Raw genomic sequence first — 24,403 nt, 5'->3', positions numbered from 1 at the left:
TTTCTGCTGGCTGTATCGTCAGTGTGTTCAGCACCTGTTAAATATAGAAGCTTCTGCTTTTCTAATATACCATAGTTATTCTCAGCATAAATACATTTTTGTAATGAATATTGCATATCATTGTAACAATCTTTACTTACTGGGCTGACGTCCGATGGTAACCTGTTTTTGTATTTGTGAGCAGAAAAACAAATATACAGATGTATTTTTTTATCATCAGACTTTGTGTGTGTAAACAGCAGCATTAGTGACAGCAAGACTGTTTGTGTAGAAGAGGAAACCACGAGAAATGGCCTGATGGTCCTTCGTACTCTTCTCCCTCCCAACTTCCTCTTCCTCTTGAAGCCAATGTCTGATTTAAATTTTTCTTCTTATACAGTGGAAGAATGGTGTTGACTGAGGTGCTGTGTACATGCTTAGCTCTTGTACAGAAGGCAGCCTTCATCTGTCTTAGCAGCATGCATCTGAGTGACTAGCCTGACCATTGAGCGGACTGTTATTTGCACAATTATGGCAATTCAGTGCAGGCATCTGCAATGTGTGGGGAATCAGAAAAGTGTCTTGTGCAAGGTTTGACCAAGTTTTCATCCCCAGTCCAAGCTTGGGAAACAGTGATAGAGATGTTCTTCCTTGACATCACAGGACAGGAAGTCCATGGTACGTAGGAAAATAATTATCACCATACATTTTCTCTTCATTTTCTTTTTAGTTCTATTAAATATGTAAACCCAACATTTAACATTACTGGTACATGCCTGCTGTACCATGTTTTGTATGAAAAAGTATCTTGTTCTCTTTCTATTGCTTAATTTGTGTGAAATCCCTGGTATTCCTGCCAGTCCCTCTGCTTTAAAGTTAAAAACTGACCACACTATGCATGAGAGTACAGTGGTGGTCAGGTTTCTGGCTGAGCTGGGAGCTAATAAGATTATCAGGCTTGTGCTGACACCCCAACCCCCCCCCCCCACATTAATTTACTGGGAAGATCAGTGTTCTGCTGTTTATCCTCCCTGAGCTCCTTTTGCAATTGAGAACAGAGTATGTGATCACTTAGAAAAAAAGAAAAAAAATATATATTTATAATATTTTTATATCTATACACTTTCATTTCTATTTTAAACTGAACGGGTTGTTTTACAAGGTGACGGTTTACATATACTTTAATGGACACCTGCACTTAGAGGAATATGAAGGCTGCAACTGCTGACCACCTTGTGAAAATTCTAGTTGCCGAACTCCTGTGACCAGTTGATGTGACCTAGTAGGAGCATGTAGATAGGAAAAGCAGAAGGCCTAATTTGTAACTCATGGACTTGTAAAAAGTATGCAAAGAACTGAAGCCGTCAGATTAGTATGATATGTGACAGTCAAAGAAGCTTTATTTACTGATGGAGATCAGTAATGGCAGTCTTCATAAGTCTCCGCTACAGGACCTGTGCTGAGTCTAGCAGTGAAACAATGCTTCTCTGTGAAGTGTCACCTTCTCTTCTCTTACTCTCTAAACAAATGTCTGCTAATACAGTAAACCTCCCTGTCACACATTGAAGTGGGGATGATGCAAGGGAAAGTTGGCTTACATGAAACTGTAATATGAGGTTCAGTGAGAACCGTTATGCGTTTTTAGTGCAACATTTACATGAAAGCAATTTTTGTGTGATTTTTACATTTTTGCTTGATTGTGTTTCAGTTTTTTGATAATTGCATTTATATGCAGATTTGTACTTGTGCCTTCTATTGTGATTTGTGAAAGTAATTCGCAATCCTGATTGACGGATGATAAATTATTTTATTCTGATCCCTCTCCCACAGGCCATATAATATAAACAATACAATGAAACAATATTTTTATAACATGGAACGTCGTAAATGCAATATTCACTTGAAGTTTTTCTTTCTAAAAAGCGATTTGCCATGTGATTTGACAGTTTAAAATGATATGACAAGTCACTCCCTATTTGTGCCTGTGGAACCATTCAAATTGGTGCGACTGACTTTACGGTTCGGCAGCAATTTTGAAAAAAGATTCCTGCACTATTTTTTCGGATTTCACATGCAACCTGCATAGACATTGTGCATGAAGTCAGAGATGTCAAGCAAGCCACACATGAAATCGCACTGACCAGCGGCTTTGAAAATGCCGTAAGTGAAGTAGCTCGATTTCAAAGCCACATTCCGTGTGAAGGATAGGTTCAATTCTTTTTCAGAAGTTGTTCTTAAAGTATCTCAGCTTAGTCCTGCAGTAAAATCAAACATTCTGTCTTAATTTTACAATTGCTTTTTTTTTTAAATGTATGTTCAACAGAATATTGCTTTATAACAGATCTGGTTTTCTTTAGAGTCATTCTATTTGTATGTTTGGGAAATGTGGGTTTTTTTTTTTTTCAAACTTTGCTATTTACAAGGTAGGACAGTGCAGTTAACAATCTATAGGGGAAATGTTAAATGTAGTACAAGAATTTTATTTTTCAAAGTTGGGGGCATTTTGTTATATTTCTGACCACAGGGCACTTTTTGGCAACATGAACCTTTTTAAAATGTTACTATTCTTGAATAATAGTTATCTCAACAATAAAAAAATCATAAATATTGCACTATGTGTGAAAGAATCAAAATAATTAAATACACTTCTATAAATGTGAGAATAGCCATAAATATAAATAAAAAAAACAGATTCCTGTATAAAGACCGTAACGTGTATTGTCCATATACAGGGCAATAAAGTCCTCGTGAGTAGTGACTTCCACAAATACTTTTATAAAGGCTTTTTCTTTCCTTGAATATAATGTTGACAATATGAATCCCTTTTCATCCAAACAATCACCAATGTGAGCAAATCACCACCATGTGAATAAATGGAGGCTTACCAGATGGAAAGATCCCTTAACTCTAGGGGGTCATAGCTTTTTGTATTGAATTATCATCAAGACTTCCATAAGCTGCCAGGACTCAAGATCTCTTAAATCGTATCAGGACACAGAATCCGCAGACATCAATGCACCATCCCCTTTGCAGTGTCAGGATAATATCATAAAAAAAGAACATGCCTCTCATAGTGCAATACAATCGATGTACCTTTTTTGCGCAAATAAAATCCTACTTACAGGTTTACAGAAAAATTCTGCAATGCTGTATGTAAATGGCACTTCAGAAATACACATACAACGATCTTGCATTTTTAATGCTTGTAATAATAGTGAAGTGGCTAAAGTGTATATAAACTGTATATAAACCAAATCGTTTTGGGTAAAGCAGGGAAATATAGAACCTCTGTACGGTTTTCTGTACGAAAATCAAGGGAAAAAGCCTAAAAAAAAAGATACTAATGTGATCACCTCATATAATGATTGGTAAGCTGCAATATTTTAAAATTTTGGTTTGGGGTTTAACTGCTGTAAAGTCTCTTGTATGCTTTGTTTCTCCCTGCTTCAGGTCATAGCTGTCTCACAATCAGCTGTGAAAGCTTGAACTGCAAAATGGACTTTTGATGGCAAAATTACCAACTTACTCTGTCTAGATACTGTGACATCATTCCTCCTTTCCTGAAACTTTGTATTACTATTGGCTAAATTCTATGTATAGGTACTATATGGTTAGACATGATAGCAAGAGAAATGGCATGGTTTACTTTAACTTCCTAATTTGTTGTTGGTGATGCTACACATCTGGGATTGCAGGTGTATCATTATATAAACATTCTTTTATTTCATGTTACGGTTGTGTTTCAAGAGCTTTTCATCAGTCAGATTTCTGGACACATTTGGTGGGTTTATTGGTAGTCTAGTCCAGTATTGTTTGTAATTTCCATGCAGCAGATCTTTTTTCCATTACTGACTTGTTCTGTACTGCATGTCTGTGTGGAGGCAGCCATCTTGGTAGAGGCAGGGCTTTGCTTCCTTTTGTCAGAGCCCCCAGCAACAATGAGCAGTACAGTAGCAATATCAGCAAATCGCTCCCCAAATCTCCTGAGACCAGCTACCAGAGGTAGCAGTGCCTTAAGCCGGCCATACATGGGTCGAAATTTGGCATTCAGCAGGGACCGGACATATTTTGATTCATGTATGGGCTAGCTGGTTGTACAGAAGTCAATATATCGATTAACTTGTGTACAACCAGCCTATTGGGTTTTCCCCGAAAGATCAGTGCTGTAGTGATCGTATTTTGCCAGCAGGCAAGGCTCCTCGCCGTCAGAATACAGTAGCTCAGCAGGAAGGATTCCCCATCCACCAAGTGTGTGGATGGGGGGAATCGGTTCATGTATGGCCAGCATTTAGGCTGCATTCATACTTGAGCGGAGTGTCTAGTTGTCTTTCATGCAGTAACATTTCAGCTGAGAAGTCACTAGGGAAAAAGTTTGTTATGCTTTTTTCAAGCACACCAGTTGAACTTTGTTGGAGCCAAAATTGCTTGGATCTCATGTAGTTTGCTCAGGTGTGACCAGGTATCATTGAAAATCATAGGATTCTGTATGTTGAGCCTTTTAGAGCCTTGAGCTATGAAACACTCAGTTTTGAGTAGGGCCTAACTTCACACTACAGATATACAGCTATGAGGATATGTGCACAAGCAGTGCCTAGACATCATCACATACCAGGAAGTGTGCTATTTTTCAGGAGAAATTCCAGACAAAAGGTACATTTTTAAGGGTCCTGCACAAATTTCTTCAATTCCCCAATTACATAAAAGATTTTCTTGAATTTAGCTCTGATTTATTTTAATAAACTTCTGGGGTTTTTTTGTTTTGTTTTGTACAGGCGGTCCCGAGGTTACGAACAAGATAGGGTCTGTAGGTTTGTTGTTATTTTGAATTTGTATGTAAGTTGGAACAGGTACATTTTTTTTTTTTTTTTTTTAAGTGTAGCGCCAGCCAACAAAATAAAGTTTTTGTGGGATAGCATAGGGAAGAGTCAACACTACTGTTTGTGTTTTTTTTTTTGTTTTTTTTTTTTTTTTTTATTCTTTGCTGTCTGCTGCTTTTTGGAAGATTTCTCCTCACTTTTTGTCCCTGTGACAATTGGGTTTTGACAATTTTGAGTTGCTGTGTAAACAAGGATTGGTGATAAACCTTCAATGGAGACACCTTTTTCCCATGATAACTTACAGGAGTGAATTTCCCTTCCTAGGGGTAGTTTTCCTCTCATTTCCTGTTTCTCCCTCCATTGGTAACTCGAATGTTCGTAACCCGGGGACTGCCTGTACTGCTTTTATGTTGGTTCCAAATAGTCACTTTTATTCTGCGTAGGCTGGAGGAGCCAATTATCTGCAGGTATGGATGTGTGGGTGTTAAAAACGTTATCTGTGCATCTGTAATTTGGGAGTGTACAAAAGGTGGGCAGTATTTTACATGAATTTGAAGCTTTTGGCTGCTTTTAATATACATTCCTTGTTATCTCCTTTTTGTTTAATTTTCAGCTTGAGCTGTTAAGATGTAAAAACAAGCTTTTTTCAACAAACAAGTGAATGAGTCAGAGGAGTGACTCATAAAGTTAAATTGGCCCAAAGGCATTATTAATATCCCATTAATATTTTTATTTTATACAAAATACATTAGTAACATTTGAAGGACACCGGAACGCATCTAAACAAAACCCTTTTATCTTGTGAGTGAAATATATTCTTTTTTAAGATGTTTAAATTACTGTGCTAGACCGGTGCACTTTTTAGAATAAAAGTTTTACCAGCAAATAATGCATAATTTGTAAAATGGACTTAAGGTCATGTTAACACTTTGGTGTGTTAGGACTACATCTGGCCAAGGTTTGGAAAATCCCAATGCAGGACACTGCAGGGGCGTATGCAGAAAAAAAAAATGTACCACATGCAATACTACTTTCAGTGCAGCATAGTGTGCAATGGATATCATTGCATGGTGTTGAGACCTTTATAAAAAAAAAATATTCATACTTGCATAGATCAATGCTGCAGTTGGCCCACTGATTGCTCAGTTCTCAGTCCGCTCTGAGCAGACAGCCATGGCTATAAGCCACCACTCTCTGGCCAGCACTCACTAGCTTTGGAGGTGGCAGGATGAGCTGGCTCAGGCTCTCAGCGGTGTGCTGAATGGCTGACCCAGCTGCCAGTCAAAAATCTGGGCGGAACCTGACATCTGCTCACTGAAAAAGCGGATGACACAGCCTGCTGTCGAATGGAAACAAACAGGCGGTCATCCAATCTGCCAGATGGTTGGGGAGCGGATCCCCATCCATCTGTTTTTAGCGAACCGGATCAGATGCAGGTGGGTATAAGCAGACATGTATAGTAAAAATAGGAAGAAAGCGAGCGCCAAGACCAGCTAGCGGCTGATACACCAAAGGCAACCAAAAAACCTCATAACATACAATCCAATAAAAAGGTGCAGCGCTAAATATATGTATATGAACTAATATCTGATAAAAGTGTCCAAATGAAGTGACAAAATGCAATGCACACATATGCTGGGTGATCCGTGCTTTTCAGACGATCAATCAGGTGATGTGTCAAAGGGATGTTAAAAATGCACACTCACCAGAAGAAAGATCATAATGCGCATGGTATATGAGATACAGCTGGAGGTCCCCCTTAAGAGGTTGTCAGCCTGGTCAGGTCCAAGAGATCTGCTTCCTCCCTGGTACTCTGCCACACAGCTATCGTCCTCCAGCTATGGGCTCTATGGTGGTATTGGCTTATGAAGAGTCAGAAAGAAGGATGCCCATAGTGTAGTACTTTTACAGTCAAAACTTTATTCAAGGTAAAGCAACATGATCAGTGTTGATTCCTATGCTATTCATATTGATTTGCTTTACCTTGTATAAACTTTTTTGCTGTAAAAGTACTACACTATGGGCATTCCTCTTTCTGGCTCTTCATGAGCCAATACCACCATAGAGCCCATACCTGGAGGACGATAGCTGTGTGGCAGAGTACCAGGGAGGAAGGAGATCTCTTGGACCTTACCAGGCTGACTACCTCTTAAGGGGGACCTCCGGCTGTATCTCATATACCATGCGCATTATGATCTTTCTTCTGGTGAGTGTGCATTTTTAACATCCCTTTGACACATCACCTGATTGATCATCTGAAAAGCACGGATCACCCACTAGAGATTATCTTGGATCACATCAGGCACGTTTATCCATGCTTGGACTGTTCATACTCTTAGAGAAGTTTTGTGGGATATACTTATTTATTCTTATGTCACATGCACGGCACCTTAGCATATGTGTGCATTGCATTTTGTCACTTTATTTGGACACTTTTATCAGATATTAGTTCATATACATATATTTAGCGCTGCACCTTTTTATTGGATTGTGTAAGCAGACGTGTCTCCGTAGAGAGCAGTGGAGCATCTGATCGGGTCTGCTCGAAAAATGGACAGGTGGACCCACTACCCCTCCGCTCCGTTGTCAATGCATCAAATGGCTGATGTCATAACTGATTGTGCTGCAGGGTGGCAACTGCAGATCAGAGGCTAAGATGGCAGCTTCCTTGGCTGTAAAGAATCGGAAGGTTACGTTCTGCTTTAATTAAATGCGACTTTCTGCTAATTCAATAAAGTTTGTACAAAAAAAAACCTGTTACATACATAAATGTAAACATAGTAAGGTAACACTTAAAGTGGAGTTCCACACAAAAGGGGAAGTTCCTCTTTAATGCTTTGTCCCTCGCTCCCCATTAAGGATTGGCACCTTTGGGGAGCGGAGGGGTAGTGGGTACCAGAATTTATCAGGTACCTGATCCCACTTCCGCTGCGATCGCCTAGGTAAATGGAAGCAGAAGTTGCCCTCCCTTCCCGTAGTCTTCTGGGTCATGTGACAGGTCCCAGATGACTACTGGGCCATTCACAAAGCGCAGTGCTTCTCGCAGATGCTCAGTGGGTAGGCATCTTTAGTGTGGGCACCCGGCTGTGATTGCTTGCGGCTTCTCAGCCGGGTGCCCACACTAAAGATGCCGGTGCCAGGGAGGGAAGACAGCTGGTGTAACCAGCAGTGGTGAAGACACCGCTGGACTGAGGGACAGGTAAGTGGCTGTATTTTAAACGTCAGCAGCTACAGTTTTTGTAGCTGCTGACTTTTTTTTTTTTTTCAGCTAGAACTCTTCTTCAAGTCAGACAGACCTATATAGTTTGGTATAAAATATTCATACTACTGCCTACATATAGCCATTTGGATTACTCCCTTTAGCGCGAAGTATGGTTGCATATCTCAGTCATCTTCTAGTGGTGTTTGATTTTTCATGCGTGACCTCAGGAGAGCAGGCAGCAGGTAATGTAAATCCTATTCAGAATGGACTGCACAGCCTAATCCAGAATAAGAAGATGAATGAAGGCTGACTGACCTCAGCTTTTCAGGAGACTTAATGGATCTTCTCACACAACTATTCCAAATCCTGAAAAATAACTATCAAATGATAGAATATAATATATAACGGCTTTTAGATTTCTGTTTTCCTTGGTTGGCTTTTAGAGGAACATATGACAGAGCTTGTGTCCAGAGCAGATAATTACGCTCTAGTTACTATGGAGACATGTCCTCTCTCTTGTGTTGTCATCTCTATATTTTTATGCCGGATAGATTTATCTGCATGTTCTGTGCGTTGTCTTTGTTGTCTTGCACCCATGTATTGCAATTAAACTTCTCTAGGTCAGTCTCTTTGACAACACTATGACAGTCTTGCTAAACATTACAACAGTTTCCATTTTAATTAATATTCTTTGGTTGTCTTGTATTTGAGGTTGACACCCCCCAACCACTGGTGTAGCATCAAGGATCTCAATGGTGACCCCACTTCATGTGACCTCCCTGTCACATTCTGAAATAGACATCAGTCTTGTTGTGGATCAGTGAGTTGTGTGTATAAATGGCTGCTTTGGCTTGTAGAGCTGCTTTTTTTTTTTTTCCTGTGTGCAGAGATAGATGTGATAGGTAGCCAAGAGATCCACTGGCTGGCATATCAAGACTGTTTAATATTTTTCTGCAAGATTTCACATCTGCTTGGGTAGATTTTTACCTAAATATAATGTGTGTAAAACCACTATACACTCCTTTTTAATGTGTAGATTTGTGTTCCCACATGCAGACAGTGTGCGTTTAGGGACCCGCACCCACACATTTCCAGTTGTGAGAAGCAGCTGTGTCTGTGTAGCTGCTACATCCCAATTGCCACGAATGGTATTGCCTGTGAAGGAATACATGGAACACTTGTGTGTGTCCTTGTGCAAACAAACACGGCCCTCACACAGGCCTATACTTACAGAGTAATTCCACTTTTGAGAATAAAACCTTTCCCTCTGGGTGGTAAATGCACATTGCAGTGATCTTAAACTTTTTTGCAGATTCCTACCTTTTGTTATTCTGAAGTAATAGTTTGTTTGTGTCCATGTGCAAAGTGAATCTGTATGGGAGTGTTTTTTATAATTATCAATCAGCTGCTCCACCTGCAGAATGCTGACAAGTGGCAGGGTCTGCATCCCTTTTAGACATGATTTCCCTTTGGAGGTTTCTCACCAAAAATGACCCTTTTGTTGCAGGGGATGCTAAAAATCTTGTATCTTGGTGCAGACTTCTGTGAAAAATCATTAAGTAAATCACACAAGCAGGAAATGTCTGGGGGCATTCTATGCACAATCTGTATATAGGCCGCATTATATTTTACAGAAAATAACAGCACTGCAGATTGAAAAGGAAAGGTCATTTTTAATAACCAATTACAAAATGACTTGTGTCGCAGTTGTGTATGCTATTTTTTTTTTTTTTGGCTTGGTATCAAGAAATCCACAAACTTTCCACTTCTTAATAGGTGATTTAACAGTACTGATTGGCATATTCAAGGCTTTGGACATCTTTTTATGTGCTTTTCCATCTTTATAAAGTTCCATTACCTTGTTACACAAGACTTTTGACAGTTCTTTTCTGATCCCCATGGCTCAGTATCTAGCCTAGTCAGTGCTTCCACATAAGAGCTAACAAACTCATTGACTATTTATACACTGACACTAATTGTAATTTAATAACCTTCTGCCCACCCTATAGTACAATGACGGGCGCAAGGTGGTTCTCTCGTTCTGATAGGACGTCATATGACGTCCTACCATTCTCACTGCGCATGCGCGGCTCAGGCAGCGCGGCGATCGCCGGTGCACTGTGTCCCTCGGACACAGCGGATCACGGAAAGAGCCGAAGATGTCGGCTCGGTCATGTGATCAGCTGTGTCCAATCAGCTGATCACATGTAAACACGGAAATGCCGGTTATTGACATTTCTCTCCTCTCGAGCTATCAGCGTGACAGCTCGAGAGGAGAGCCGGTAATCAGCTTTCCGCGGAGGAGACATGTACACTGATCATCAGGGCACTGATGATCAGTGTGCCCTGATGATCAGTGTGGCCCCAGAAGTGCCACCTGTCAGTGTCCATCAATGCCACATGCCAGTGCCCATCAGTGCCACATATCAGTGCATACCAGTGCACATCAATGCCACATATCAGTGCCCATCTGAGCTGCCTTTCAATGTCACTCATCAGTGCCAGTCAGTGTCACCTATCAGTGCTGCCAATCAGTGCCACCTATCAGTGCCAGTCAGTGTCACTTATCAGGGCACATCAGTGCCAGTCAGTCCCTGTCAGTGCTGCCTATCAGTGTCCTGTATCAGTGCTGCCTTTCAGTGCCCATCAGTGATGCTTGTCAATGCCCATCAGTGCAACCTACCAGTGCCTCCTCCTTAGTGCCCATCAGTGCCACCTATCAGTGTCCATCAGTGCAGCCTATCAGTGCTCATCGCTGCAGCCTCATTAGCGCACATCAGTGAAGGAGAAAAATCACTTATTTACAAAATTGTATAACAAAAACTAAGAAACGTTTTTGTTTTGTTTTCAAAATTTTCAGTGGTTTTTGGTTTGTTTAAGAAAAAATAAAAATCCCAGAGGTGATTAAACACCACCAAAATAAAGCTCTATCTGTCTCAAAAAATGCTAAAAATTTCATATGGGTACAGTGTTGCATGACCGCGCAATTGTCATTCAAAGTGTGACCACTCTGAAAGCTGGAAATTGGCCTGGGCAGGAAGGGGGTATAAGTGCCCTGTAGGCTAGTGGTTAAAAAGCCACAGATGTGGGACATTAACCTCTAATTGGCATTTTAACCCGTGTGTGTCACCTTGTGTGTCTGTACCAAGGCCAAACATTCCAGGGGATGTAAACTTTTGATCATGGCCATTTGGGTGATTTCTGTTATCATTATGATTTAAAAAGGAGCCAAACCACTATTTGATAATAAATGGCTTTATATGATCATCATCCTTCAATAAAAGAACATTTTTTGGCATGATCAGTCATATTTTCAATATCAATGCCAAAATTTCACAATTTCTGCCAGAGTATGCAAATTTTTGAGCACAACTATCTGTGTATGTTTAGCATTCCCGGGTAGGGAGCGCACAATGCCAATGGCAGCTACGGATATCAATCACCGGGTCCCAGAGGGAGATTCCAAGCTGGCACCCAGCGATACCACTGAGAGAACCTGACAGGGGAGAGACCTGTACACAACACAGGTGTCTCTCCTGCCAGCAAGAACATGCTGTGTATTTCTCTGTTTCCCTAGTAAAACGCACACAGTACTTTATGTGAAACCACACACAGTTAACCCTATGATCACCCCAGATGTTAACCCCCTTCCTGCCCAGTGTCATTGATACAGTGTCAGTGCTTTTTATTAGCACTGATCACTGTATTAGTATCATTGGGATGCCAGTGGCAGTTAGTTCCCACCCAGTGTCAGCATGCCCGCCGCAGTCCCACTATTAATCGCTGATCGCCATTACTAGTATAAAATAAAAAAAATTCCAGTTGTAGATGCTATAACTTTCATGTAACTTTCATGTAAACCAATTCATATATATATATATATATATATATATATATATATATATATGGAATTTATTTTAGCAAAGACATGTAGCCGAATACATTTTGCCCTAAATTTATGGGGCAATCTGATTTTTTTTTTAATTTTTTACTGGACATGTTTTAGAGCAAAAAGTAAAAAAAATTTATTCTTTCTTCAAAATCGGGTCTTTGTTTAAAAATAAAAACTGCACAGGTGATAAAATACCACCGAAAGAACGCTCTATTTGCGGGGGAAAAAGGACATAAATGTCATTTATGTACAGTGTTGCATGACCGCTCAATTTTCAGTTAAGGGTTATAAATCCTCTGGAGGGCAAGTGGTTAAATATGATTGTTAGTTACATTGTGATACTGACTCACCAGAAGTAGGACCTTCCAGGTACGCATGTATTCATACTAACATCTTTTGAAACCCCTCGACTACGCACAGGTGATCTCAATTTAACTTAATTATGTGACTGCTGAAAAGAATGGTCTTCACCAGTCATGATTTAGGCATACGACCTGTGTAACAATACAAGTAGTTGTGTGTATTTTCATTACTTTTGCAGAGATCTGTTTTCACTTTAACATTAGAGAGTCTGATCAACATTAAAAAAATAAAGAAAAGTACATTTTCTGTAGGTGAATGTTCTATGACAATAAAATGTGAAAACATTGAGGCGAATACTTTCATTGGCACCATAAGTGATATTTCTGTTTTGTAAAGTTAAATAATCTTCTGTGGTTGTGGTAACATGTATGTAAATGGTATATCTGTGAGAAATCTCCCATTGTTTTTATTATGTATGAATGGAATACAGTGAACCTCCGTGAAGTCGTAGTTCTGAGTTCGCGGTTTCAGTCGTTCGTGGATTTTTCCTCCCCGGAAGATCAGCATTCCTGCATCATAACAGTTTACCGCGTCTCGAGTGTTCTCTTAGTTTCCGTTTTGTTCTTTTTTTGACCAAATCCAAAATTTGCTGTTTTTCGCAATTCGCGGGTGCTCTACGAAGGTAATCCCCATGAATTTTGGGGTTTGACTGTATTAGGAATGAAGACCTGCCCACATGGACATAGCCAACTTGTTAGAAAATCTTTGTATATGGCAGTGAGCGCTTCTAAGCTTTTAGACCTTCAAATAGGTCATCTTTTGAAAAAAAAAAAAATGCACATGTGTTTGCAGGTATTTTCTCTCAAGAGCCTGCAGAGCATTGCACCCATGATCAGTGGATTTGTGGGTACATTGTTGGGCTCCTGCAGACATCAGCTTTCTGCCTGTACCTCTGTGCAGGCTTTCTGTTGAAAAGCTATAAGAAGTGTCAGTGAACTATGAGAGTGCTAACCAGTTCACTGAGAATTACAAGCAGTCTGCCACAGTGGAAGATGGTACTTGTAGTTCTGTCATTCACAGATTCCTGTAAATGAAATGAATGACAGCAGGTGCATGGAGAAGATCCCCCACCCGCTGTCACGGGGGAGGATTGGGGGGTGCAAAGACAGGTACTGGGGTATGTGACATGTTACACTCTAAAGGGCCAGCTTACGCCAGTGTGTTGATTTGCATTTTAAAGTTGCACTAAAATGCATGTCAACAGAAGGACATCTGAAAAACAATTTCCAATGTGTCCTATTCACACCATAATGCTTTGCATGCATGTCCACAGATGTCAAAATGTATGTCAGTGTGCATTAAAACACAACTATAAAATGGATGTACATGCATTTTCCATACATTTTAGTGCAAGTCAGTGTGAATTGGCCCTAAATATGGATCTCACATATACATGCTCCAGAAGATGAACTTTACAGCACTGCATGGCCTAGTATTCATCCACATGTCACAGGTGCTGCATTGACTAGTTTATAGGACATGTATGGGCTCCACAAATGACTTTATAACAGTATAAATGTACCCACACATTCTACACTATTCATAAAGAAAATCATAGAAAAAAAATGTATAAACAAATCATTAGCATTTGGCCATCTTTAAACCTCATCTTCCCACTACCCGCATTTTTCCATTTCCACTTCTCATCTTCCAGCTACATTGGACTTTCTAGATTGCCGGGAAGCTTCCAGTAATTTGGCAGTTAGGACTATTTTCAGTGACTGCATATTCTGTAGTGTAGAATTCTTTACAGGCTCGTGTTTAACAGTGACAGCTTTCTCACTTGGAGCTGCTTTTTTATCTTCTGTAACACAAAGTACCCTATTTCTGGCGTTACATAACTCCTCTCTCCCACACTCACATTAAAAAGTACTTCTATTTTCAGTGAGCATTATTATTGCATAAGTAATTTTATTGCTTTTGGCTTGATTTTTTTTCTTTTTTTAATGCATGCCCTTCTTTATTTTGATCTATTTAAATATAGAAATGAGTAGATTGTCCAGTGGTGAAAACATTGCCACTGCCTCCCATTTATAACAACTGCTGAAAAATTTTGACAGAGACAACCTGAACTGTGAAGTACAGCAGTAAACTAGAACTACTGTGTAGTATTACAAAGCAGGATGTAGAGCCCTTGTACCCAACCAGTAGCCTGCATGTGATCCTTAGGACTTCACACAGGCAGCAAGGGGGGTGGTAAAAATAGGTTGTTTTATGCAAATATTTACAGACTGCCTACACTGCAGGCAGACATGGTGGCCTCTCAGGTCTGTTCACATTGCCATAGCCATGATTTACTTCCTGGTGCAGCATTTTTAACCTGTTTGCCAGGGCACTCTTTGAAGTCAGCGGGACTGCACTGCAACCATGTGCCAGATGTTTGGCACATGGTTTCAACATGATATTTTTCATTGGGATCAGAACCCGGGCCTCCAGCGCAGTGGGCATCCGGCCAGCTGGGTTGATTCCTTAGGCCACTGAACACTGGCTTCTAGTAGTTAAATGACTGTTTAGTTCTTATGTTTTTTCTGTCCATCCATTTTGTCTTTGATTTTTTTTTTTTAATCTAATCTTTTAGGCGTCATGCACACTAGACTTTTCTTAGGCTCCATGCACACTAGCATTTTTTTTTTTTTTTTTTTTAAGCTCAAAAAATGCTGGATATACCTGTTTTAGGAGCGTTAACATTTTATTAGCATTTTTAAGTACATGTAGAGAAAAAAAAACAAAGCTAGAAAAAAAGCTGTTAGAAGCGTTTTAGTAGTCTTTAGGAGCATTTACGTTTGTTTTTTTTTGTTTTTCTGCTTGAAAAACACTCCAAAAACTCTACAAAAACATTTTGTTTTTCTGCTCCTAGATGCTGAAGCTCACAAAAGGCTAATAGCCCAAAGTAGTGTGCATGGACACATAGGATAACACTATTTAGCTTCTAGGAGCAGAAAAAAAATATGCTGATAGCGTCTAGGAACATAAATGTTAATGTGCAGGCAGCCAAATTCCTTTTTTACTGGAAGGAGAAAAGCAGCTTCAAAAACTCACCTAAGTCTCGTTTTGGCAAACTCGTTTAGGCACTACAAATGCTTGGGCATTCATTCATTTCAATGACCAGAATATTAGTCTATTCTGGCCATTGAAATGAATAAAAGCTCAAGTGCTAAACAAGCCTAGCACGTTTTTGATGTTTTACGAGCCAAAATTTTCCTCTCTTGAATTCACAAGTGATAGTTTTTTTTATTTCTGCCTCTTAAGGGCTCATGCCTGTAAACTCCAGTAAATGCCCATGAATGTATGGACACATAGGCTAACATGGAGAGGCTTTTAGAGACAGAAATAAAAAAAGTCAAACGTCTGTAAAACAGGCATTTATGAGCTCAATGTGCATGAGACCTTAATGTGAATCTTGCTGAGCACTATCAACTGTGGATGAAGTATTTTTTTAATTGGGGTCTAGGGTTCACAAGTGTGGAAGCACTGTCTGATTTCTGAAGCTGATCTTTAGCAGTCTTATGTAATGGGTCTCCAGTTTATGAAGCATGTTGCTCATCCCCAACAACTTGTATGGCATGTTTGTAGTTGTCGGTCATGTTCAGCAACATTCTGCATGTCTGCAGTCTGAGCTTTTTTGTAGAATTCTCGGAACTGAATATTGTGAACGTCCCTTTGGTGATGTTAGATGATGCACTTGAGGAACCCCCATGTTAAGAGAGTACCACCACTAAGTATACAGTTATACATAGAAGCATTTACAGTAATGGCAAGCCGATCTTTCTGCAAATCTAAAAATAAGAGCTTTCAAAACCGTTCATCCTCCAACCCAATTCCTCATTTCAAAACACAGCAATGTGCTCAGATCATTTTCTCAAGACATGTACATTCTCTACATGGTATTCAATGCCTTATTGGTCTCTAGCACTTTCTATAATGAAATATGGAAATTAAATGAAAATCAGAAATAAAGCAAAAAGAAATATGTTCTAATTTAAACAAACCAAGTTCTCATTCCTCTTCCATGTTTTAATCTTTGAATTGCTGTTTGGTTATATAGAATATTGAATTGTGTTGTCATGTGTAGAGACAAAAGGCACATTTGTTTTCCTATTACTTGAAAATTACATTTACTGTACCTCTGCTAGTTTTTCAAGATCAAACCTTGTTCTCGATAGCTTCCCTTTCTTTTAGGGCTTGTTCACACCATGTCCAGTGACCTGCGTTTTTCTGCACTAGATAAACTTTCATCATTGCGAGGGCACACAGAAAACAATTTTCTATGTGCCTCTGTTCCACCAAAACATTGTGAGTGTTCAGTGTGTTAAAATGGAACATGTATGCTTTGCAATGCAACTAAAGTCAACACAACTGAAGTGAAAAAGCTTCCAGGAAACAGAATGATGAGAAAAAAAAAAAAAAATTCAAAATGCTAATCAACAAAGACACATTAAAATGCATGCCAGAACCGATAAATGCAATGCAGCATGAATTAAATTGCATGCAAATACACTATATTGCCAAAAGTATTGAGACACCCCTCTGTCATTGGATTCAGGTGTTCCAATCACCTCCATGGCCACAGGTGTATAAAATCAAGCACTTATGCAGGCCATGGACGGTTTGTTTATCGGCTGATTTTTCATCTGAAAGAATAGTCGGATGATTTTCGTACTGTTAGTGGGGCAATGGCATCGGCCGATTTTTGCGGTTCCTCCATTTCTTTTATAGGTCATGCTGGAAAATGTGTGAAAAACAGCCGATTTTCCCAATCATTGGTGGCAACAGAACAACCGATGTTTAGTTTTTCGGACGAACAATCGTCCGATAAACGAACAGTCTATGGCCTGCATTGGGCATGCAGACTGCTTCTACAAACATTTGTGAAAGAATGGGTTGCTCTCAGAAGCTCAGTGAATTCAAGCGTGGTACCGTGATAGGTTGCCACCTGTGAAATTTCCTGGCTACTAAATTTTCCATGGCAAACTTTTAGTGGTATAATAACAAAGTAGAAGCAACTGGGAACAGCAGCACCAAGTGGTAGGCCACGTAAAATAACAGAGCGGGGTCAGCGCATGCTGAAGCGCACAGTGTTCAGAAGTCGCCAACTGTCAATAGCTAAATACCTCCAAACTTCATGTGACCTTCAGATTATCACAACAATAATGTGTGGAGAGTTTCATGGAATGGGATTCCATGGCCGAGCAGCTGCGTCCAAGCCTTACATCACCAAGTGCAATGCAAAGCTTCTGATGCCGTGGTGTAAAGTACGCCGCCACTGGATTCTAGAGCAGTGGAGACCTGTTCTCTGGAGTGATGAATCACACTTCTTTGTCTGGCAATCCGATGGGCGTGTTTGGGTTTGGCGGTTGCCAGGAGAACAGTAACTGCCTGACTAAATTGTGCCAAGTGTAAAGTTTCGTGGAAGGGGGGATTATGGTGTGGGGTTGTTTTCCAAGGGATGTGCTTGGCTCCTTAGTTCCAGTAAAGGAAATTCTTAAGGCGTCCGCATACCAAGACGTTTGGAACAATTTCATGCTCCCAACTTTGTGGGAACAGTTTGGGCACCAGTGCAGAAATGGATGAGCGAATTTGTGCAGGCCATTCACATTCCTCCACCCCAGAGTCTTGAGCTCAACTTGATAGAACACCTTTGGGGTGAATTAGAGTGGAGACTGTGAGCCAGGCCTCTCGTCCGATATCAGTCCCTGACCTCACAAATGCACTTCTGGAAGAATGGTCAAACATTCCCATAGACACACTCCTAACCCTTGTGGACAGCCTTCCCAGAAGAGTTGAAGCTGCAAAGGGTGGGCCAACTCAATATTGAAGACTGGGATGCCATTAAAGTTATTGTGTGTGAAAAGGCAGGCGTCCCAATACTTTTTGCAATATAATGTATGTGTTTATTGGACATGCATTTTCAGTATGTTTGTAGTACATTTTTGTACATATTGTGGTGTGAACGGACCCTAAATCAAGACTTTCATTATAGTGCAGCTGCAAACAGTTTGGCACATAGTGGAATTCATAGATGTGAAACATTAACATAGTTATCAGTTTATTTAGCTGTAGACTTGGTGGGATTGATTTTGTAAAGGAGTAGAGCATATTCACTTGCTGTCAAGGTGACTTTTCAATTGTCTTAGTGAATGGGGAGAAACAGAGTGACAGTTCACTTTGCAAAACCTACCCAATCATCTGCAAGAAAATTGGAAAAACACAGGATTTTTCCAGTACATAATTGCATGATTGAAGTTGGCCAAAATACACCTCTTACACTTGGCTAAGGAAATTTTCTCTTTTTGTAAACATATTTTTTACTTGGCTTACTGAATGAGGTGGGGATGTGCCGATTTCAATCATATAGTCATATTCAATCAGATGTTTTTTTTTTTTTTCGCTGCAGGTGATTGAGTATTCTTTGCAAAGTGGTCACATTATTCACCTGCAAAGTAAACGTTCATTTTGAAAGAGAATAGTTTACTGTTTTAGTAAATCAAGGTCAATGTATTCTGCCAGTGAATGCTCTGTTTAGTATCTGATTCTAATCTGAAAATAGCAGTGTTCCCTAGGTGAAGCCATTTTTGATACTGTTGGACATTTCAGCCTGTGCACATTTTTGTCGGGATTTTGTCATAAAATGTCTCCTAAGTGTCTGTTAAAAATATTGTTGCAGTTTTTTTTTTTTTTTTTTGTTATATGCCATTGTTTGCTTTAACACCTATGTATTGCTGTGTCATACCTTTTGGAATGGCACTCTCAATACAGTCGCTGCCAACACACTTGTTATAGTGCATTAAGTTGCACTGCCAGCCCAATTACAATGAATAGGCTGTCTTAACGCAACACACCTTAACGCATGAATATGCAGCTATTTAGGTACACAGAAGTGTAAAGGAGGCCGTCAAGTGGAACTCCAGCCAAAACTAATGCTGGATAGACTAGGGAAGAATAAAAAGATCTGCAAGGTTTATATTGCTTCTATAGCCTCAATAAGGAATAATAAACATATCTCCAGGTTGAGAGACACAGCATGAAGTGAGATAAAATCTCCACAAAGTGAGAAGTAATTGTTCCTGTAGCAATTGTCAGCGAAACAGGTGTACCCCTGGAAGATTTTCACTCTACTTTTTTAGTGTTTACTGCTGTTTGATTTGACTAAAGGATTTCTAATGTTATTTGTATTGACAAGATCTCTCCTTCCTTCATGTCCTCGTGTCAGTTTTTGGGTGGAGAACACCTAGCAGAGGTGCCTATAGGTCTTCAAGAAGTGGTGCTGGTATCAGTTGCTCCAACGGTCTTTGATCTCAATGGTTGAAATGATTTGTCAAAATGTTTTGCCACCTGTTTAGCAATTTTCAGATTAAACCTTCCTCGGCTATTCTTTTAGTGCTACGCCTGTTTCTCTTCAAATGGTGACATAAAAAGTTATACGATTTCTTTCTGGCACCTTTGCACCAAGAGCAGCCAAGATTTTTACCCTTGATTCCAGATTCAAGGCATTGTCTAATTGGATAAAGTGGACATTGACATCACCGTCTCTCCTCTCCACCTTGTGCAATCAGAGAAAGTATTGTATTCTTTGAAAAAATGTCTTTTTTGAATGGCAGCAGTGCTGAGTGAGCAAACCCCCGTGGTCAGTGTACAGAGGGAAGGCCGCTAGGCATGGAATCCAGAAGATAGAATATCGCTATAGTAGCACCAACTACAAAAGTTATTGTTGGTTTTCAAATATGCATATTTACATTGTGCCAATGCACAGTAAGTATACAATAAAGATTATAGCTGGTATTCCGCTTTAACAATAGAGAAAGTATCCATCCATTTGCTCTGGAAGTATTTCTCTTAACAGTCAAACCTGCTCAGTGCCTCAGCCTATGGACACCATTTTGTAGACACAAAGTGGATATCATCTAAAGACATTTGTATTATAGTCTCAAATTCAAGCAGGTTAGTTAAATAATATATATTGACTGGAGTGTGTGTGATCATACTTACGGTTTTTCCCCTAAGGTTTATAAATAAATATTTCTTAAAGTGGGATTAAACCCAAAAACAAGTATTTATTATATTGCAGCTTACCAATTCTCAGATGTGATGGCTGTATTCCTTTTTTAGGCTTCGCTTCTTCTATTTTCACCTGGCGATACAGCCAGCAAGTGTGGTTTTTTTTTTTCAAAAGCACAAGCTCGCCAGCATAATGTATCAGTTTACATGGATGAGACAAACCAATTAACAGTGGCAGGGGTCGTTAAAATGATTAACTTTTATGTATTCATGCAAAACTTGTATCCCAAAAGAACTAAAAAATGTTTGCTGCAGTTCAGCTTCAGTTTGTTAGTGTATTCTTAATCTACTAATACATTTAACATTCCCCTTTCCCCAAACTGACACTGCTGCTGTCTGCTATGCCTCCTGTGCTCATTCATCCAGAGTTGTCTCTCACGAATACTTGAGTTGTATTACTGGCCAAATTACCAGAGGGAAAAATGTCAAAGGAAGAAAAAAAAAAAAAAAATGCAACCACCACATCTGAAGATTGGTAATCTACAATATATTTTGGTTTGGAGTTTAATATCATTTTTAAACTTCTTATATTAAAGTTTAAACTTGGCTTCTCTGCATTGATATGATTATAAAAGCTCTTCAGGGAATGGATGTTGCCTTACATGCGGTTTCAACAACATGGAACTGGCCACCACTCACGGAACTAAGTTGTTATTCAAAATAAATTAGAATTACACTGCCAGAGCTAAGGGAGCTTCATGGTGTCAGTTCTGACTTCAAAACAAAACAGCATTGTTCACCCACTGCTTGTGTGTTTGAAAGCAGCAAGTGCTGTGTGCCTTCTGAATATCACATTAGTGCCCACTGTTTTATTTTCAGCTGCTCGCTCCATATTGAGTGTATGGGCCACAGACTGTTCCCAGCTCAATGTGTGTCATCTCCCATGTAGAAAGGTGTCTGTTTTAGTGATGCAACCAACTGGTAATGGTTTTAGCCAGTTTTCCCAATGCACAAATCCTTGTTTTGAAAAGCTTTTTTTTTCTGTTATGTATCTTCTGTTTGTTATAACCTGGGAACCTTCTCCTGAAGATCCAACATGATTAAATCTTAGAGGAGCTCCAGTCTCCCCCTAGAAAATTAAAAGTCAAATACTGTAGCTGCTGACTTTTAATACAAGGACACTTACCTGTCCAGGGATCCAGCGATCTCCTCTCCCAAGCCAGTTCTTCAATCGGCTTCGGGTGCAGGCGCTGGCACCTTAAGCAAGGGAAACTGGCAGTGATGCCTTCTGGGTTTTCAACTGTGCTTGAGTGATCTGCTGTGCTTTGTAAATGGTCCCACATGGGACCTATGATTTGTCCCACGAGGCTAGGGGGGAGGGAGGGGCCGAACGTAATGATGGGGATCTAACCAGAAGTGGGAGCAGGTACTTGTCAAAACCAGATAAACTCCCCCCCACCAAAAAAAAGTGCCAAATGTAGCAGTGCAGGAGGGATTAGGATGCAAACAAGCGAAACTTCCTCTTTTGCGTCAAATTCCACTTTAACTCCAGATAAACGACCAAGTACAGATAAGAAATTTAATTTGGATCTTGTGCACATGGTGGATCAGGGCTGAACACTGCCCAGCTCAGTGTATTTCTGCAGTGGGTATCAACAGCTATCAGCCATGGGCAGAAGGCTTATACAAATCAGTGACAGGCTGAAGCTGTATGTAGATTTCACAGGCAATCAGACAGCATTAGCCTGTAATTTGTAATTTCTCCAGCCAGTCCTGAGGGTTAATACAGCCCTGTACAACCTGTTCTGGAGACTTGACTTTTCACTTCTAAGGATAACCAGCTTGGACACCATTGCAGACCACCTTCTAAAAATTGTCTTGCTGTCTCTGGACCTAATTCAAGTCACAGAAGCCATGTAGCTAGTGAAGTTAGAACTCCTGATCTGCATATTTGTGCTGCATCAGTGACTCAGAATGTACTGAAGCCATTATCTCAGCAGAACAGCTAAGAAACTGGAATTTAGAACAAGAGAGCTGGGTAATGGCACCTTCCATTTTTGCTCAGTACAGGTTTCCTCTCTGTACCTTGATGCAGTGCACTGGAACAAATAAATCTGGAGTTCTAACTGCTTTGTCTTCACATCCTGCATGTTTGTTCTAAGATATACAGGAAAACACTGAACCCAGAGAAAGCCAGGCAACTATTTTTTATAGATCAGTAACGGCAAACCAGCTAGTAAGTCTATTGTTTTTCAAAAGCACAAACTCTCTTGCAGATATATCAGTTACAGGGATGAGACAAATCGTTTAACAGTGCTTACATTTAAGTGCTTTTATTTACGTAAAACATTTATCCCAAAATGGAAAAAAAACTGTTTTCTGTAACTGCTTATTAATAGCTGGAGTTTGGCTTTTGTTAGTGTATTTAAATCTGCTAGTACATCTCACACACCCCTCTCCCAGACTGACAATACTGCTGTTCAAAGATGCCTCCTGTGCTCATTTATCCAGAGTAGAAGCACTCTAAGGGCTCGTTCACACTTATCTGTTTTACCAACGCTTGCCAAACGCCCCTATAGCGTTTGGCAAGCGTTGGTCCAGCGTTTGCGGAGCATTTTTTAACGGCAAATGCCGCATGCGCAGTTTAGCGGCGGTTGCTAGGCGTTTGCCGAGCGTTAAAACGCTCCGCAAACGCCTATAATGAAATTTAAATGGTGTTACCGCTCCACAAACGCCTCATGGCGCCATAGACTAGAGTAGGAGGCTTCAACGCCACCTGACTCGACCAGTGGTGTCCATTTTGACGCGACGCTAACGCTCCCGTTAGAACAGCACCATGTGCTGCAATGTGCAGAACTGTCAGAGGCGTTTGGGAAGCGGTAAAAACGCTTCCCAAACGCCTCTCTGCCGCCTGCACACAACGCTAGTGTGAACGTAGCCTAATACAGGATGTATGTTGCTGGTCACATCGCCAAGTGAAAATAAGGGGGGAAAATAGTCTAAAAAAGGAATGTATGCAGCCACCACATCTAATGACTGGTAAGCTGCAATATATTACATTTTTGGTTTGGGTTTAATACCGCTTCAATCAGAAAGTTTCATCTCAGCAACGTCCCATTAAAGCGTATTTATGGTCAACATTTAAAATAGTTCTACTTATTTCCACTTTGTGTTTCCATTTTTTCTAGCCTACTCTTTTTACTTTTGACTGATCTTGAAGTTTGTGAACTTACTTTGTAAAGATCCCCACACATTTACTTGAATTCTGTGATATACAATATATTCACTATGCCCTGTGAGTAGGCACTTCTGTGTCACCGAATTCACTCCAAAGCAGCCATTCTCAACCAGCTTTCTGTGGACCCCAAGGGTTCATCAAGAGGCTACCAGGGGTCCCTTGGGTTTTGCTGATTGACCTCTCATTTGATGGTGCCCGCATAGTTCCAGGGCCAACACCAATTGTCAATACCAGCAACATGACACCAATAATCTATTTTAGCTGTCTGTAAGGGTGGCATTGTTTCTACTACTGATCACTAATGTAAGGGGGAGGGGAATTTTTTCTACTGACCACTAATGTTGGGGGGGCATTCTTCCTACTGGCCACCAATCTAGGCAATGGACCACAAAAATTATTTTAGGGGTTCCTCTTGGGGGGAGTTGAGAGAGCCTGCTCTAAAGTGTATTTTTTATCAAAAGAAGAAATATATGAGACAAAACGCTGACAAAAGCTATAATGATGAATTATGGTAAGCAAAAGAACGAATAACTTTTAAATTGCACTGTGCTGTTGTTTTTTATTTTTGAAGTTCTATAAATGATTTGCTGAAACTGATGTTTGTAGTCTGATGCTGATTATTTGAATAAAACTTGGTTTACAGTTTAGAAATTCAACTTTAACGGCTTTCTGATAGTCTAGTTGCTTGACGTGAAATCTTACATAAGGACTGGCAAGTGTGAGTCAGACTATTCCTAACCACTTCTGTTCCTCTCTCTTTCAGTGCTCCAGTTGCGTCTGCAACAAAGGCGAACAAGAGAGCAACTTGTAGACCAGGGCATCATGCCACGTAAGTCACTAGTTATTTCGTTTTTTTTTTTTTGTTATTACAGCTTACAAAACATGCAAAAACATTTTTATACATACTCATCTACAAT

General features: G+C 40.1%; 1 protein-coding gene across 4 annotated transcripts in view; it reads left to right on the top strand.

The window, feature by feature from the left end:
- Nucleotides 1-24,403, top strand: part of MRTFB (myocardin related transcription factor B) — a 261,703-nt gene that overhangs the window by 160,026 nt on the left and 77,274 nt on the right. For all 4 annotated transcript variants that reach the window (XM_089679049.1, XM_089679047.1, XM_089679048.1 and 1 more), the window contains one exon: nucleotides 24,250-24,315. In XM_089679049.1, coding sequence (XP_089535175.1) covers nucleotides 24,250-24,315 — 66 coding nt within the window. The remainder of the gene's footprint in view (nucleotides 1-24,249; nucleotides 24,316-24,403) is intronic.

The sequence above is a fragment of the Staurois parvus genome, unplaced genomic scaffold, assembly GCF_062004578.1.
Source record: "Staurois parvus isolate SC_StPar_1 unplaced genomic scaffold, SC_StPar_1.0 ptg000217l, whole genome shotgun sequence".
Taxonomy (NCBI): Eukaryota; Metazoa; Chordata; class Amphibia; order Anura; family Ranidae; genus Staurois; species Staurois parvus.
The sequence above is the reverse complement of the archived record's forward strand: the minus strand, read 5'-3'. Positions and strand labels throughout refer to the sequence as shown.